Source organism: Stegodyphus dumicola, chromosome 5, assembly GCF_044657685.1.
Source record: "Stegodyphus dumicola isolate Sdum_Otavi_A_Nest chromosome 5, ASM4465768v1".
Classification (NCBI taxonomy): Eukaryota; Metazoa; Arthropoda; class Arachnida; order Araneae; family Eresidae; genus Stegodyphus; species Stegodyphus dumicola.
The window spans coordinates 224,648,028-224,665,147 of record NC_140772.1 but is presented as its reverse complement, the minus strand read 5'-3'; the positions used below and the strand labels follow the sequence as shown (position 1 = coordinate 224,665,147).

At 32.4% G+C, this 17,120-nt stretch overlaps 1 protein-coding gene across 1 annotated transcript in view; it reads left to right on the top strand.

Annotated features, from left to right (window-relative positions):
• The window catches only part of LOC118186291 (2-Hydroxyacid oxidase 1-like), a 31,368-nt gene extending 14,830 nt beyond the window's left edge, over positions 1-16,538 (top strand). The window contains exons 7-11 of the mRNA XM_035356378.2: positions 2,965-3,266; positions 10,959-11,050; positions 11,137-11,301; positions 11,795-11,864; positions 15,435-16,538. Of these exons, the coding sequence (XP_035212269.1) occupies positions 2,965-3,266; positions 10,959-11,050; positions 11,137-11,301; positions 11,795-11,864; positions 15,435-15,685 (880 nt within the window). The 3' untranslated portion in view covers positions 15,686-16,538. The remainder of the gene's footprint in view (positions 1-2,964; positions 3,267-10,958; positions 11,051-11,136; positions 11,302-11,794; positions 11,865-15,434) is intronic.
• The last annotated feature ends 582 nt before the right edge of the window (positions 16,539-17,120 follow it).

Here is a 17,120-nt window from a genome sequence, read left to right as displayed (position 1 = left end):
GTTTATCATAAGTAAATTTAGTGTCAGTAAAAGTTGTTGTGTGTAAGCTTACTAACAGATTTCAAAAGCCATTTTCATGTACTTCATTCAACAAACTAAGTAACTAAAAAACCTGACGTGGACACCACACGACTTCCTTGCACGGCCTAGTAAATTATTCGCATTTTTTGCTGCATTTCTTTAAACTTACTTCCTCGAATTAATTAATCCACTTAATTAATCGCTCCCTCAATGCAAGTAGAAAATAACTTCAAAAATTGCCTATTTTGAAATTAAATATCCCGTTCAATTTTTGTCGCACGATAATCAAATTTCTTATATTTTTATTTTATCATAAGGAGTATAAAACATTCCTAAATATAAGTATCGGAACCGGAGAACCTCATTGAAAATTAGATTTAGTTATTTGTCCAAAATTAATTTTTTATAATTTGAAATTGCCAAAACATAAATATTTATGTCATTTAGAAAACTTCTGCAACTGGAAGTTTAAGTCTATGACCGACGATTGTTAAAATAAAGGTTGGATAAAAACTTTTAAGTCTGTTAAGGGGGGGAGTATATATATATATATATATATGCGTGTGTAGATACATAGATAGATAGGATACACACTTTTGATACCTCGAATTGCGATCCTAAAAGGGAGGTACACAACAAGATGTTATAGAGGACCCCTAATGTAAAATTTCACCGTTCTAAGGCTAGCTGTTTTTGTATTGAGCGAGAAACATATGTACGTACAGATGTCACGAATAATCTATTACAATCCGTTTTGTAATAAAGAGTCCTTTATTCTATCCGTACGTATAAACATCGCAAAATGTAGTAAAAATGTATTCGGAAACAGTCATGGATATTTCCGTAGAAATCTGTTTACCAAAAATTTCGTGACTATGATACTTTCTTTATTTCGTAGATTGGAAGTAAAATCAATAGAGTCAATAAAAACCAACAGAATAAAATGCATAATTCATAAAGGATAAATAAATCGAATTTAAAGATAAATAGATATGCACGTATATAAAACTCACACTATGTTCATTTAAATACATAATTATTAATTTAATGCATCAGTGTACAGTGTGTGTGCAGTGTATCAGTGTATGTTACGTATATGTACAGTGAGTCAAAAAAATGGCACAATTCTGTCTTCTATTCCAATCTTCTGTTCTAGTTGGCCGAATTTCAATTTGCATTTTTCACATCTCGGAAAAGCCACTGAGATTAGATACTAAATTTATTATAGCATTGTTCTAACATACGTCTTTTACCTAAAATCGAACCTTTCTTGAATCGACTTTCCGTACGTTTATTCTACATCTGGAATTATGCATAAATATAAACTTTGTAAAAAATCTTTCAAACCGAGATATCTGCGTCGAAAACTTGGCTGTACTTTTTCAGATTGGCGGGAAAAAGAAATTTCTCTTGCGAACTTCTAATTTATGTTAAACCCTATCCTTTTTAAATATTTTTTTTTAAATCTGATTAATGAATGACCAAGTTATAAAATCTTTCACAAATTTAAAAGTTTAGTTATTAATTCTCCGTTTTGGATAAAATGTTTATAATATTCAGAAAATAAGTAATTACTTTAAACTAATACATATTTGAAAGTAATCAAGATTTCAGAAAATATAAGAATTTAAACGATTTTTTCAGAAAAAAAGAGTCTTCTTTTAGAATTTCATTAAAAACCTGATACATACAATCAGCTGCCATGTCAAAGATCAAGAATTTCAATTTAATGTGTGATTAAAGAAAGTCAGCATGAGTGAGGAAGGTACAGGTGCTGGTGAATAATGCAAAACCAAATTAGGAACATACTTCATTAATTTTGTTTAAAATTAACTTTGAAATTCTTCTGATTTAGTAATTACCTGTATAACTTTTGTTATATACTGTTTAAAATGTTGCAAAACGATGTATACGTCGACAGTGAATATGTGTGTATTCTCACAGCAAAATAAAGTAGAACTAAATATAAATTCGAGTGAAAAGAGCCAAAAAGAGCAAAACGGAAATCATACTTAGATCTCGCATTGTTATATCTTTTAAACTTAAGTTTTGTCGGGACATTAGGTTATTTCGAAGCAGGAGACATCAAAAAGGAGCAATGCCCTCACCGGGACTCGAACCACGGACCTCTCGAATACGCATCGAGTGTGCTTACCACTACACCACAACGTCATGCTAAGAAGGCGGGAGAAATAGCTTATAAACTTACTCCAAGTTTCAAATCACTGCCAAATATGTTTTATATTTTATATTTTAATAAGAAATTCTATTTTTTGGAAATATGTCTACAGTGATGCTAGTCTTTATAGATTATGATAAAAAATATTTTTCGAAACATTTTTTAAGTAAATCAAAAAAACAGCGTCCATATTTTATTCGCATTAAGCCTAAATTCCGAATACTTAGCTCATATTTTTTTTTACATTTATATTCATATTTTTTTATATAACAGCTCATACTTTTTTTAGCTCTGGCTGTAACATTTTGTTGAAAAATATGATGTGCATGTTTGCAGTTCAAAAGCCTGGAATAAATCCTAGTTTAATTTCAGAGAACAGTTTTATTTTATTTATTTATGCTGCTTTTCGTTTTTAATCACGTATTTCTTTTGCATTAAAACATTTGAAACGGCTGTAATAAGACCTAAGAATTTAAAAAAGCATTCCCATTAAAATAATAACGAGCACTATAGCACTAAAATCTATTTTCTCTTTAGGATGATATTTGCAATGTTATATTATTTTTTAAATTGATGAATTACTTCTAGTGATTATGAGACTCTCTTCATAGTGGATTATATATTTGTTTGTGCATGCTATTTTTTATGCCCGGTAACTGGTGAATCAATGATGAGGTAAAAACGAGCATACTGTACCATATGTAAATCAAAATTGTTTTACTTATTAATAGCTAAAAATAAATCCAATCGTTATTTCTTTTCAGTCTCCCTAACATTGAAAATGATGAATCCAATGAGAACTTTGTCGCTGAGGTTTCAGCCGGTGCTGATCGCCCTTACCTGCACAGACATCATATTCTTTCACAGATTGAACTGGTAAAAGGAAAAGGCTACTTCAAAACTGAAAAAGTCGATCAGAGATACGAAAGGACATCGCAGTGCATTGGATCTTTTGGTTTGGCAGACTATTTCAATTATTTAATAGATCCAGAGCAAAGCTGGGATGATATTCGCTGGATCAGGAAGACCACAAACTTACCTATTGTTGTCCGTGGTGTATTAACTGGTAGGTGAAATTTGAATTTCAATTGACGATTTAAAATCTTATTCTTAGATTTTATTTTAGTTTAGATAAAATTTTATTTTTAAGAAAGGTTATTCAACATGCACTTTGCATTCTAATCATATTCTTATCTAATCTGGCTCCTCAACTGCAGGATTATAATTTGTCTCTGCAACCATTAGAATGTGTCCATGTCTGACAGAAGTGATTCATCAAAATATAAAATTATCTACAAGCAAAAAGGCACAATTCAACAAGTTCTGTTTTTTTTTTAATTGTTTATAGAAAAGTGTTACTTTTTTAATACGGAAGACTGTGCAGTCATTCTTTTGCCTTCAAAAGGTGCAATTATGCCAGTTTTGTAATACAAAAATTTTCATACTTCTATACTCCCTTCCCAGAATATGTCGCCATCATCAGTTGTCATTAAAACGTACTTTTTTTATTCTGCTTTCTATAACAGAAAATAGCTCTGGGCTCTGAGTTTTCAAAATGAGGTATTCCAATTCCGATTTCATTGTAAGTTCACTCAATCAACAAGCTACTTTTTTTCCCTCTTGTGTGTTACTCTGCGTGTAGTTATCCCATACATATGGTTTAAAAAAACCGAATATCGATCGCAAATACGATCCGAAAATTTATCCCAATTGATAAAATTATTATACATAGCTTCAGCAATGTGTATCCTTTCTGCATTTCATCTAATCATATAACGTATATTACTTCCTTCCTGAAAACTGATTATCTGGAGTAAAGAAGTAGCATTTTGAATTTCAGAAAATTTATAAAATAACATTGAATCTCCAAACATTCTTATATTCTTCATTTTTTAATTACTCATTAGGGACATTAAGGGTTTTTTTTTTTTTTGTTGTTTTTTTTTTTTTTTTTTGGACGAAAATTGAGCAGTGCCTTAGCCGGGAGTTGAACCACAGACCTCTCAAATTCGCATCGAGCGTGCTCACCACTACACCACGAAGACATGCTAAGAAGGCGGGAGAAATACCTTATATATTCCCCCTTTTAAGGACGACTGGGGATTAGGGGACCCAATCGCCAAATCCTTGGCTGTGGAGAAACATCATCCACCACCTGTTTTAGTTCCAGCGCCACTGTAGAGTCATTAGGTATTTGGAAGCAGGAGAGATGAAAATTGAGCAATGCCCTCGTCGGGAATCGACCCACGGACCTCTCGAATACGCGTCGAGCGTGCTGATCACTACACCACGAAGGCATGCTAAGAAGGCAGCAGAAATATAACTTTAACATACAGGCGGCAGAAATACCTTATAACTCTAACAGCAGTGATTCACCAGCCAAATTTTATGAATGTTTAAAGAGGAACAAAATCCTCTTTATTTATTTAGAAGCCTTTGTCCAACCTTTGAATTTAACTTCAATGAACTACTTTCAATTATATTGTCCTTCACCTCTAGTCGATTGGCTTGCTCAACAAAATTCAAAGAAAAAACTTAAGACTTCATCAATACAGAGGCAAAAATTAATATGTAGTGCTTATTAGTAATTATCTACAGATTATGCGGACTGAAAGAATAGAGAAATTGAAGTTTATTCTGGGCCTTGACCAATCTGCAGGGAAACAGCCACTACTTAAGTCGCAGAGACATTTTACTTCTTATAATAGATGCCCATTTGCTCCCATCGTCCAAAATTGCGCTAAATAAAACTCAGTTGTCATTTATTGAGAACTTCATAACTATACACCTAAATAATCCTATTTCCAAATGCAAATTTTTAGCGAGGAAATGTTCACGCAGTCTCAGTGGCCAGATCGTACTGACCGAAAACCGCATTGTTCAGTCAATCATTCTTTTGCCATTTTCTTCTCTTTCTATTGCAAAGTAATAATTATTCAACGCAATTTGCACTTTTTGGAAAGCAAGAGTATTTCTTTGGAAAGGACAAAATTAATAGGAAAATTAAACTAAAATAGTATTAATTGGTAGTTCCTAATAATAATAATAGTTAAAACCTTTATTTCTAACCTTTTGTCTGAATGCGGTAAATGTAATCATTTTAGAGGAATATTTTAGTTAGCCATTATAGGAACATTTTGTTAACCTTATAATAGATAATTCATGAACTTTGTCTCTCAATGCTGATCTCGTTGGAAAATACCTCAAGCATTTCGAATTTCAGAAAATTAACTTGAAATGTTGAAAATAACTTGAAATATTAAAACATTTAAAAATAACTTGAAGTATTGAAAATTAACTTGAAATACTAAGTTGGAAAATACCTCAAGCATTTCGAATTTCAGGAAATTAACTTGAAATATTGAGTTATCTTGGTTGTAGACAAAGGTTCTTTAACAGAATGATACTAAATGCAACGTTAGCAATTTCACGCGCATTCGGACGGTGACATGAAGTGTTTGTTCATGACAATTTGAATTTCTTCGATAAATAATTCATTAATAAGCACTTTATTTTCCTTGAGCATAGCATGGAAATCATTCAATTATTTTTTCAACTTACTTAAAAGGTTTTTTTTAACAGCATTTAATTTGCAGCAAAATTTAATGAAAATTATGAAAGGTTAAATACGGACCTTTGTGCTTTAAACTCCTTAAAGTGTAATAAGTTTGCAACAACCGTATTTTCGCATCCCATAACAGCCGCTTGCGTCTCCAGGGCATGAGAATGTCCTGGAGAAGCCTGTATAAACAGATTCACTTCTTTTCAAATAAATCTATTCAGTTACACACCTGCTTCAACAATAATAGCAAAATTTTCGAACGTTCGTAGTACTGAAGTTTCCTGATGTATACTCTCACTTCCTTTGCAAGACTCAGAAACTAAATATTTCACAAAAGCCCATATATGTATATAGCAAACAGGTAACTATAAATCGGGAGCGGAACTTATGTACATAAGCCCCAAGTATTGGTCGTTTTCACACCTGCCTACTGTCTAAGTCTCAGCTCTTACTTTGCTTTGTGAGTTACTGACGCACAAAGGGTTCACTCAAGCGGCTTCTAAATAAACACGGATAATTTAAAAGAAACGACTTAAAATTATCGATTCAGTTTGGGTTTTACGAACATAAAATAATAAGCTATTTCTGCTTTTTTGTTTTTTTGTTTGTTTGTTTGTTTGCATTACAATATAAAATTGATATACGTGTCTAAATTAACTTAACTAATGGATGTTTTAATTTCTTTTATCTAATGGCCGGCCTTTGCGTATTCAACATTGGCTACTCCTAAGGCCAGAAGTGGTGACCATTTCATTGTGGAGGCACCTAAATAGGCCCTCACCATTGCTTCCTATAAAGGGAAGGACAGTTACAACCATGCTTTCTCCGAGATCCAAACCTCCAAACCCGGGCCCTTCGGTACCACAGTAGGCTTGTCTAACCACTCTACCGTCTGGGCGGCGTGGGGTCCAGACGGTAGAGTGGTTAGGCCTTTAAAGCCTTTTTTACATAATAGGCCTTTAAAATCACAGCCATTTTCTTTCTTTCTCTGGGATAATCTGATTCTCACCTTCGTTAATCTTTCTCATTCAAACGAACCCAGTCCTGTATTTTCCTTGTTAAAATATTGGAATGTCCTTTTCTCACAGGAAATATCTCATGAAAATAAACATGGAAAAAATACACATAGAAGAACAACAATTATGCTTCTTACTTTTCTTTCCAATCCAGCTAATTTTTTTCTGGATATTTCCTCTCGCTAAAAAAAAAAATGAGGATACGATTCTTTTTTCTAAGGTAAGCTGTATTGATATTTATTTGCGTAGAGTACCTTAAATATTAGAAGTGCTTAATTTACGTGACAGATTTAATATTTTAAAATGTTACATACATATTCTGAACAATTTGTTAGTATTCAAAACCCTGATCTATAGATGTCATCATTTGCAGTAGCTTGCAGATTAAATCATCTTAACTAAGCTCTTGATAAAGCTCTATATAAAACGTAAATACAAGCAAAAGCTCTCGTGTTCTTTGCTATAATCGATATGGCCATAACATAATAAATAATAACGAACAAGCATAATAAAGAATCATCTATGTGTAGTTGGAAATCCAGTTTTCTTAAAATTCGTTACATACACATTAGGAAGAGAGCTCCCTTTTTATCAGACAGATAGCTTCATATTACGATATATTGAAGATTGTAATTTAGATCAACTGGTCCCAATTTGATATATACAGTAAATGCAATATCAGAGTTTAAAAACGGTATGTGAGTGGATCGTGAATGCATGGAATTCATTTCACTGGCAATAACGAAAACGAATTTAAAAAAAAACTGGATTCCCAACTACACATAGATGATTCTTTATTATGTTATGGCCATATCGATTATAGCAAAGAACACGAGGGCTTTTCTTGTATTTACGTTACATATAGAGCTTATTATGATTTAATCTGAAAGTTGCTGCAAATGATGACGTCAATAAATCAGGGTTTTGAATACTAGCAAATCGTTCAGAATATGTATGTAACATTTTAAAATATTAAATCTGTCACGTAAATTCAGTATTTCTAATATTCAAGGTAACCTACGCAAATAAATATCAATACAGCCTACCTTAGAAACAAATTCGTGCGTTCTTTATATTTCGATCTTTAATTAGTTACGGCCCACCAGCGGCCGAGCGGTAACGTCGCTGAACACTGGTAGTTCGGTCCGAGGTTCGAATCCCGCGTACGGGCTGGCTGCATGGGCGTTTTCATGATTTTCCCTATGTGTAACGTGTATACGAGCCAGTTTCCCTTAAAAAGTCCTCCATGAAGACATTTCTCCCTCGAGGCAGATAGCCGTCGAGTACTTTGCTGCAATCTAATAAACCAAACCAAACCTTTAATTAGTTAAAATTTCACAAATAGTTGCGATAAATAAGAGATTTTAAGCAAATGCACCAATAAAATAAAACAGTGTTAAAATGGGCCTTTTGTAAAATTATACATTGACATAAAATTGTCGAATAATTTCTTTATTAACTATTTCTCTTTGGAGAGCAGACCTTAAAATAAAAGATTTTGCCAACTATAGAAATAGCGATGAAAATTATTAAATAAATAAGCATGTAAATTAAAAATTATTTTATAAAATGATCGTCTAAATTGTAATTTGAAATTAATAGAAGTAATTATAGAACATTATTAGAAATTTACCACTTAAAATTTACTTATATTAAGAATTTGAAAAAAAAAATTGCAATATCAGTATTATTCATTCAGCTAATTGTGTTGTTTACTTGTAATGACCAGAGTTCTGCTTTAAAAAATTACTTTAAAACACTAAATTTTATAATTATTTAAATTATAGAGCTATACAGAACTGAAGTAATTTAAATAATTGCTTTCAAAAATATTAAAATTAGTGCAATTTTGTAAAGCATTGCTTTTAATGATAAAAGAATTCTTAATAGTCACAAAGTTTGCGCATGTAATGTTTGACTTATTCCTGATTATTCACAGCGGCGTTTTAAAGCTAAAATATTCATCGTTAATGAAATAAAAATGATTGATTTTGCCGTTCACATGGAAGTAGATGTATATTACTCCTCGTTTTTTACAAATAGTATAAATAGCGGTACTAGATTTCTTTCCTTCTTAGCTTACATATCATACAGGGGTTGGACAAAAATATGGAAACACCTTTAAAAAACATGTTTCTTTGCTTAATATGGTGTAGGAAACCCGTTGGCATCCAAAACAGCTTGCAGTCTTCTCGGAATGGATAAATACAGTTGCTGTATGTTTGCCAAAGGAATATTATACCATTCTTCCTGCAAAACGGTGGCAAGTTCAGATAACGATGTTGGCAGTGGATAACGGGAACGCACTTTCCGTTCCAATGTACACCACAAAGGTTCGATAATATTCAGGTCTGGTGACTGTGGTGGCCAGGGGAGATGGGACAACTCATCCTCGTGCTCAGAAAACCAGTCTTGGACAATGTGAGCTGTGTGAACAGGGGCTTTGTCGTCTTGGAAGACACCATCACCATCGGGGAAAAGTTTGCACCACGGGATGAACTTGATCGGCCAAAATGTTCACATAAGTCTTGGCAGTCATGTGCCCTGACATTATCATGGGGCTAGCAGAGAACCACGATATGGCTGCCCAAACCATAACAGAACCCTCACCATGTTTCACTCATGGCAACAAGCAGTCTGTATTATAGGCTTGAGATGGCGTTCTCCAGACGTAAACTCGGCCAGAAGTGGGAAACAATGTGAAAGAAGACTCGTCAGACCATATTACTCGCTTCCACTGCTCTATAGTCCAGGCTTTATGACTTAAACACCACCTTTTCCTGTTACGGGCATTAGCATCACTGATGAGTGGCTTCTCAATTGCAGCACGGCCAGCAATTCCCTGTTTATGAAGCTCCCTTCTAATTGTTTTGGTACTCACAGGGTTCGGTAACACAACATTCATTTCAGCAGTAACTTTTGCAGCTGTGGTCTTCTTATTTTTCGTCACAATTGCTCTTAATAATCGTCTGTCACGATCACTCGGGACACACTTTCGTCCGCGCTGTGATTTAGCAGATGATGTTTTTCCGCTTTTCAAATATGCGGAATAAATCTTCGATACAGTACCTCTTGAAACACTAAGCACCTCGGCTACCTTGCTTACGGGAGCACCTACCATATGTGCTCCAACAATTTGCCCACGTTCGAAGTCTGTTAACTCTGACATAATGCAATGACAACCTCACATAACAGTACTAAGACAACAACTGAACTGTTTAACACATTTACGAAGTTGTATAGGTGGCGTCAGTAGTCAAAAATGCCAGCGCCACCTACATATTTCATTAAAATCAATCTTTCTTTTCAAACATGCATTTCACAAGGTGTTTCCATATTTTTGTCCATCCACTGTATCTCCTTAGCTTATATTACTTACTTAGCTTAGAGTTAGTTAGCTTACATATCATATCTTTAGCTGACACATTTTTATCCCTTGTTTCAAAACTTTATTCAAGCATCTCATTTTTAAAATTTCGAAATAATTACAACTAACTTCAGAGTTGTTTCGAAATAATTACAACTAAATTATAAGATTTACTGAAGAATTGATTCTTTTAATTTTAGCCATTTTTTATCCAAATGGGAGTTAGCCCAGAAGGGCTATTAATTTCATTTTGATATTTTGTGGGGTTTCACTATAAACGGCGTTTTACTTTTCAAATTGTTGCCACCAAATTCTATCGCTCTGTATTATATTTATAGAAATTAAAACAATGAAGAATCTGCATGAATGCATGTGTGTTTTCTTTTGCACTGTGATAAAACAACGGTATCTAAAGCCATCAAATTGTGAATACAGTACGTCTCATATGGACACCTGGAAGCCCAAATTTGGAATTTATTTTATTATCTATTTCATATTTTGTAAAGCATTTATGAGTTTTTGATTAAGGAACTCAATGATTTTAAAGCGAGCAATGGCAACACTGAACGGAAAAAAAAATTATCTCCAGCGCGCGATACTGTGTATCATAATTTCTAAAGATATGCTCTTTTTAAATCATTTTGTGATAGTGCAGATGAATTTAATTTTATGGTTTAAGTGCGGAGAGCATGATATTTAATAAATGAAGGTAGCATACAAACGTTCAAAAAAAAAGCCCCTTTGGGCGTAATGTAAAATTTGAGAACTTTCAATTTTTTTTATTTTATTTCGTAATTTTTTTTTTGTCTCTAGGTTGTGATGCGATTAGGGCTGTTGAAAATGGAGCTAATGCAATCATCGTAGACAACATAGGAGGCCGAGGTTTAGACTCAGCTCCGCCAGCCGTAAGTCTTCGATACTCAAATATGATGTTTCTGCTCTTCCCTTCCCCTAAATAAGGTTACTTTCGTAATTATTCGTTCTTTTTTAGATCGAAGCTTTAGCTGAAGTCCTTGAAGCTGTTGACGTTTACCAGAACGTTGAAGTCTTCTTGAGTGGCGGAGTACGCTGGGGTACTGATGTCTTCAAGGCTTTAGCCATGGGAGCTGATGGAGTCTTCATCGGGAGACCAGTTTCATGGGGAATGTTACATAGTGTATGTTTCGTTCCATTTTTGTTGCATTATTAAGTTCTGTTTCCTGCAAATTTATAAGATTTACTGAAGGGAGCTGTTGCATGATACAAATCACCGATTCAGCATGATCATGGAATACTGTGTTGAACCTATCACATTACGAGCAATCGAAGCGTAAGCAGTTACGCAGCGGAATAAGAAAATAATGTGTTGGGTCAGTTTTAACGCTGTAAACACATTTTAGCACTGTTTTTGCAATATTCAGTCTGAATCAAACATTGTAAGTAAGTAAACATGCATTGGAAATGGCTCATACTGTATCATAGAGCAGCCGAAACAAAGATTCGTAAGTGTTCTTCGAAAATACACTGTCTTGTAGAAACGAAACAGTCGTTTTGCCATTTTGTAGCTCTTTCACTAATTTTCCTAGAGGTGTGAAATTGTGATGCTGAAATTTATACTAAATTTTACAAGCTTCATTTTAAAAAAATAATAGTTTTTCTTCTTTTCTTAGGGTAAATGTGGTGTAAGACGAGTTTTACAAGTTCTCAGAAGAGAATTTGAAAGAGACATGGGTCTAATGGGTAAGTAAAATTTAATTTTACTAAGTTAAATGTTTGATTTTATTTATGCTGCAAAAGCATGCGTATTTTCTAAAATCTTCTAAAATTTCTAAAACCTAAGTTTCTAAAATCTGCTATCTTAAATTTGGTTTTTCGAATGAATGGAACTTCAATAATGCAACCAGAGAGATTAGAAGAAAAACCTTTTTGAAAAGGTTCCATATTTATAATGGTCGCCCAAAGGTTTAATAGGTTTACCAGTAGAGATTATTAATAAAGATGTTCCAGCCAAACATTTTATAGAACACTAAAGGAATATACATGGGAACTTTATACATGTTCTGTATATTCGAATAGTGAAAAATATATATAGTAATTCTATAAAAATACTTAATCATTTGATGCTTTTAATTAGATATATCATGAATTAAGTGCATTTAAGTTAATTATATTAAAGAGTTTAAAAAATAATACTCTTAAGAACTCCATTTATTATGCTTAAATAACCTAGTTTACTAATCAGGTAACAGATAGATTAAATTTGAAAGATAAGTATCTTACATTTTGCCAAATGCCAACAGACTCGAAGAAAAATGAAACAGCGCATTAACAGTGGGCGTCATTTAAAGTTAATCAACACAAAATCGTGTTTCGATGCTAAAAACAAATGTAACCGATTCGAAGGAAAAGTACGCATGTCGGAGTTATGCAGTTCACCGAATATGGAGAAGTTAAAATTTTGCATTTAATTCCTATTATTTAATTAATAATTAGTATACCTTCCGTATTTAATACAAATACCAAAACTTTCAAACAGATTTTTCCCTAACTGTGATTAAAAAAAATAGTTTCACTTCACTCATTTTTAAAATTCGAGAATTCATTAAATGCAATAACGGAAAACTCCGTCACACATTTTTTTTTTACAGTGTAGACTCATACTTTACTTTCCATACTTAATTAATGTTTCTACTAAGTCCTCGATATGTATTCCGAGGAGTCAATAAAGTAGTTCTGATAGTCAAAAATTACTCAAAATTCAATTAAGTGGAAATACTTAATTAAAAAATGTACTGCAATAATGGAAAACTCCGACATACATTTTTTTTACATTGTATACTCCTACATTACTTCCATACTTAATTCATGTTTCTACGAAGTCCTCGATATGCATTCAGAGGCATATAGAGGCAATAAAGCAGTTCTGAGGTCAAAACTCCCTCAAAGTTCAACTGAGTCGAAATTCTTAATTTAAAAATTATACAAGGAGCATTCCACCATAAAGAGCTGTGTTAATATTTTTTTCTTTCCTCAAATTATGGGCACTAGCTTCTTAAGCATTTATCGGGATTAGATGAACTAATAGGTCTTTTAATCACCCTTTCACCAACGGTATTGCCCAACCTGCATAGCAGGCAGTTAAACGTTTACTCATGAAGAGGGGGGGAAGAACAGTACACATGCAACCAAGCTTTACGCGGGTGTCGAACCTACAACCTTTGGCTACAAGGCTAGCAGACGGCTCCGCTAATCATTATGCTGTTCAGTTTAAAATTGCTTGCTAAAGTGACCTATAGAAACAAACCCATTGCATTTTAGTTGTGCAAAAGTGCATGAGTAGTTTACACATCTATACAAGAAACAGATTAATCAATTATTGAAGAAGGATCAATTCTGCGCCCATTAACTTGTATATAACTGAATATATTCCTATTGTTGGACTGTAATAAACTGAGAGAAATATTTCATAATATGACACAATGCGCTAAGTTTTGCGCTTTACATTATAACTCTCTGTGCAATGGAATTATAGCGTGGTCTAGTTCGCTCTTTTTCTTTTTCTTTAACAGTGTGGTTTACAGGCTATCAAAATCTAGTTGAAACAGTTATATCAGTTCGATATTTCTAAAACTTTTATATTTTTGCACTGTCATGTATTTTTTATCAACTTATTCATTTATTAATGATAATTGTGATATATTCATTTATTAATGACATTATGTGATAATAATATATTCATTTATATTGTAAATATCGTGTTTATGTAATAAGTACTTGATTTAATTTAAAATTGTTGGCTTTTTATTGTGCTCGTATATGTTTATTTTATGTATTATTGGTAGAACATTTAATTTTGAGTCAATTAATACTGGAATTGTAAGGATAACTGAAATAACACGGGAGATGCAGACAGAAATCCTCCTACTTAGCTTTTCCAAAAATTTGTATTGCCTAGCTAGTGATTTCTCGTCAGTTTGGGCAACATTCTAAAATGGCATGAGCCCTCTTTTTATCGTGCTCGTATATGTTTATTTTATGTATTATTGGTAGAACATTTAATTTTGAGTCAATTAATACTGGAATTGTAAGGATAACTGAAATAACACGGGAGATGCAGACAGAAATCCTCCTACTTAGCTTTTCCAAAAATTTGTATTGCCTAGCTAGTGATTTCTCGTCAGTTTGGGCAACATTCTAAAATGGCATGAGTCCTCTTTTTATCGTGCTCGTATATGTTTATTTTATGTATTATTGGTAGAACATTTAATTTTGAGTCAATTAATACTGGAATTGTAAGGATAACTGAAATAACACGGGAGATGCAGACAGAAATCCTCCTACTTAGCTTTTCCAAAAATTTGTATTGCCTAGCTAGTGATTTCTCGTCAGTTTGGGCAACATTCTAAAATGGCATGAGCCCTCTTTTTATCGTGCTCGTATATGTTTATTTTATGTATTATTGGTAGAACATTTAATTTTGAGTCAATTAATACTGGAATTGTAAGGATAACTGAAATAGCACTGGAGATGCAGACAGAAATCCTCCTACTTAGCTTTTCCAAAAATTTGTATTGCCTAGCTAGTGATTTTTCGTCAGTTTGAGCAACATTCTAAAATGGCATGAGCCCTAGGAAGGGTTTACTCGGAGCTTCCGGAAGTCTTTATAGCAAATCTAGAACTAGTCTCTTAGGCAAAACTAGAAACATAAGGTTTCGTGTAAACTTTAATTTAGTTAAATTAGTTCAAAACCTGTGAATCTGTCGTTAGTCAGCTCCTTTAGTCTTTTCTCTGCGAGCAATTTTGTTGATCTGTGATATTCCTGACGTCACAGAAAGAATTTCGCTTCGTCTTCGCTTTTACTGCTTGGGGTATTTATTTTGCTATAAAAGCCAATATTTATCGCAATAAAGATTCAAATCTTACTGTTCATCTGACCTTTATTTAAGGAGATATTTTCGAACTGGTAGCAAGTAACAATATTAAATCAAATAAATAGTCATAAAATTGCCTCAAACGTAAATCCTTTGCTGTATCCACAGATTATATATTATCAGTAGTAACCATAATAAATTAAACCATTTCAGTTAGATTGCTTTTGTTGCAGATGAACAGATCTTTTGATACCTTTCTTTCTCGAGAATGAAATTCTGAAATTTCACCCTTTTACTCGATATTAATATATTTCTGAAATGTATTTGATAATTAATAAAATGTATAACAAAATCAGCAGATAAAATAAACACATCTTAATAATTAGACATTTTTCTATTAAAAACTTAAGGATAAAACTGAATTTAAAAATTTATTTAGGAGTGAAACACGTCGATGAGATCACATCTACCATGGTGGTCACAGAGAACTATTACAGACACCGATACAGGCCAAACGATGTAGATGGAAGAACCAGTGCACGTGAAGATAGATTGGAATGCCCTTTCGGCTACGATTACGATGAAGATTTTGATCCTTCTTTGGAAGACGTCATCGAACTAAGACCTCGTTATGGGCCAAGACTTCCAAATAATTACGGCATCTCCCCTCCAATTCTTCCCAACTTTTAATTAATTAAACCTGCATCAAGATCTTTTTTTCTCTAACACCCAACAAATTATATATCTTAAAATAACAATTTAAATTTTTGGTCTGTTAATATTTTGAAAAAATTATAAAACATGTATTATATCTTTTAATATAATTATTTTCGACCAGTACTTTATTCAAGTATTTTTATTAGTAATTACATGAGAATGTCAAAGTTGCCTGATTAATTTATACAACACAAATTACACAATTGTTATAAATTCTTTTTTTGCTAAAATTAACTACTGTAATCAATTTTTATTTAGACAGAATTTTATTTACTTTTTAGTCAAAAACAAATCATAAAAATGTTTCTTTATCTTGTGCTTTTTTTTTTTCTGGTTTTGTAAATGTATAGAAACGGGTGTATAAAATAAAATGTAGAGTCAGAATTTAAAAATAAAATTTGTATGGTTTCTTTTTATTCTAAACTACTGCAGAATATCTTCTTCAGTTTCATTAAGTAGGGTCTAAATCATTACTTGTGTGCATTTAAAGTATTGTAATTTAAGAATATTTGTAATTTCTTGAAAGAAGAAATATAATATTAGGAAATGAGAACATTACTTAAATCTCAACTAAAGTCCCAGTTATTCCTCATTTATAATATTATGTATATCGGTGTTGTAAATGATTGGTATTATTGTACAGAAATGTTTTTGGAAATTGGTTGACTGATTTGAAAGCTGATGAGAATATTTTCCTAAACTATGAAGCACGTATTTGGTTAACATCTTTCCAGGGTTTTAGCTTCTCTCCTGGCTATAAATTGTTATATAGTGACGAATTTACTGCAAAAGTATGTAAAATAAACATTTATGACATAGTTGAAAATGTCTTGTCTTTTCCTTTTGAACATGTTTTCTGAAATACTGCGTGATATTCAACAAGATCGAATTTAAAAGCTGGTTGAATGCTGCTGCCTTATTCCATCTTTTGATGCCAAGTTATATTCGCACTAGAGACAGAAGTGTAAATATAAGTAAATAAATGGGATGTAAACTTCATTTCCAGCAACAAAGTTCTTATAAATTTAATTAATATTAAATCAGAAAATTTTAATTGTTCCTAAAATGAAATAAAGTATTAAAATAAGTAAACCTGGATCCTGAATAGAATTCCTTTCTGCTAAAAATACAACTTTGTCGTCTGTGCTTGGATTTAAAAATATCAAGAGACTTTTAAGAATTTTTTTATTTATAATACATTAGAAATTACACCATTTTATAATGCATTCTTAGGCAGAATTTGATATTAAGTTTAATATTTTGACATTACAAGTATTACATCTCAGGTTCTGCACCAGAAAAAGTGACATGATAATTGACATTTTCTTTCAATTCTTTTAACCTATTCAATTGCAAAATTTCAAGTATGAAATATTTAGATGGCATTTATTTTCAATTCCTTTAATAC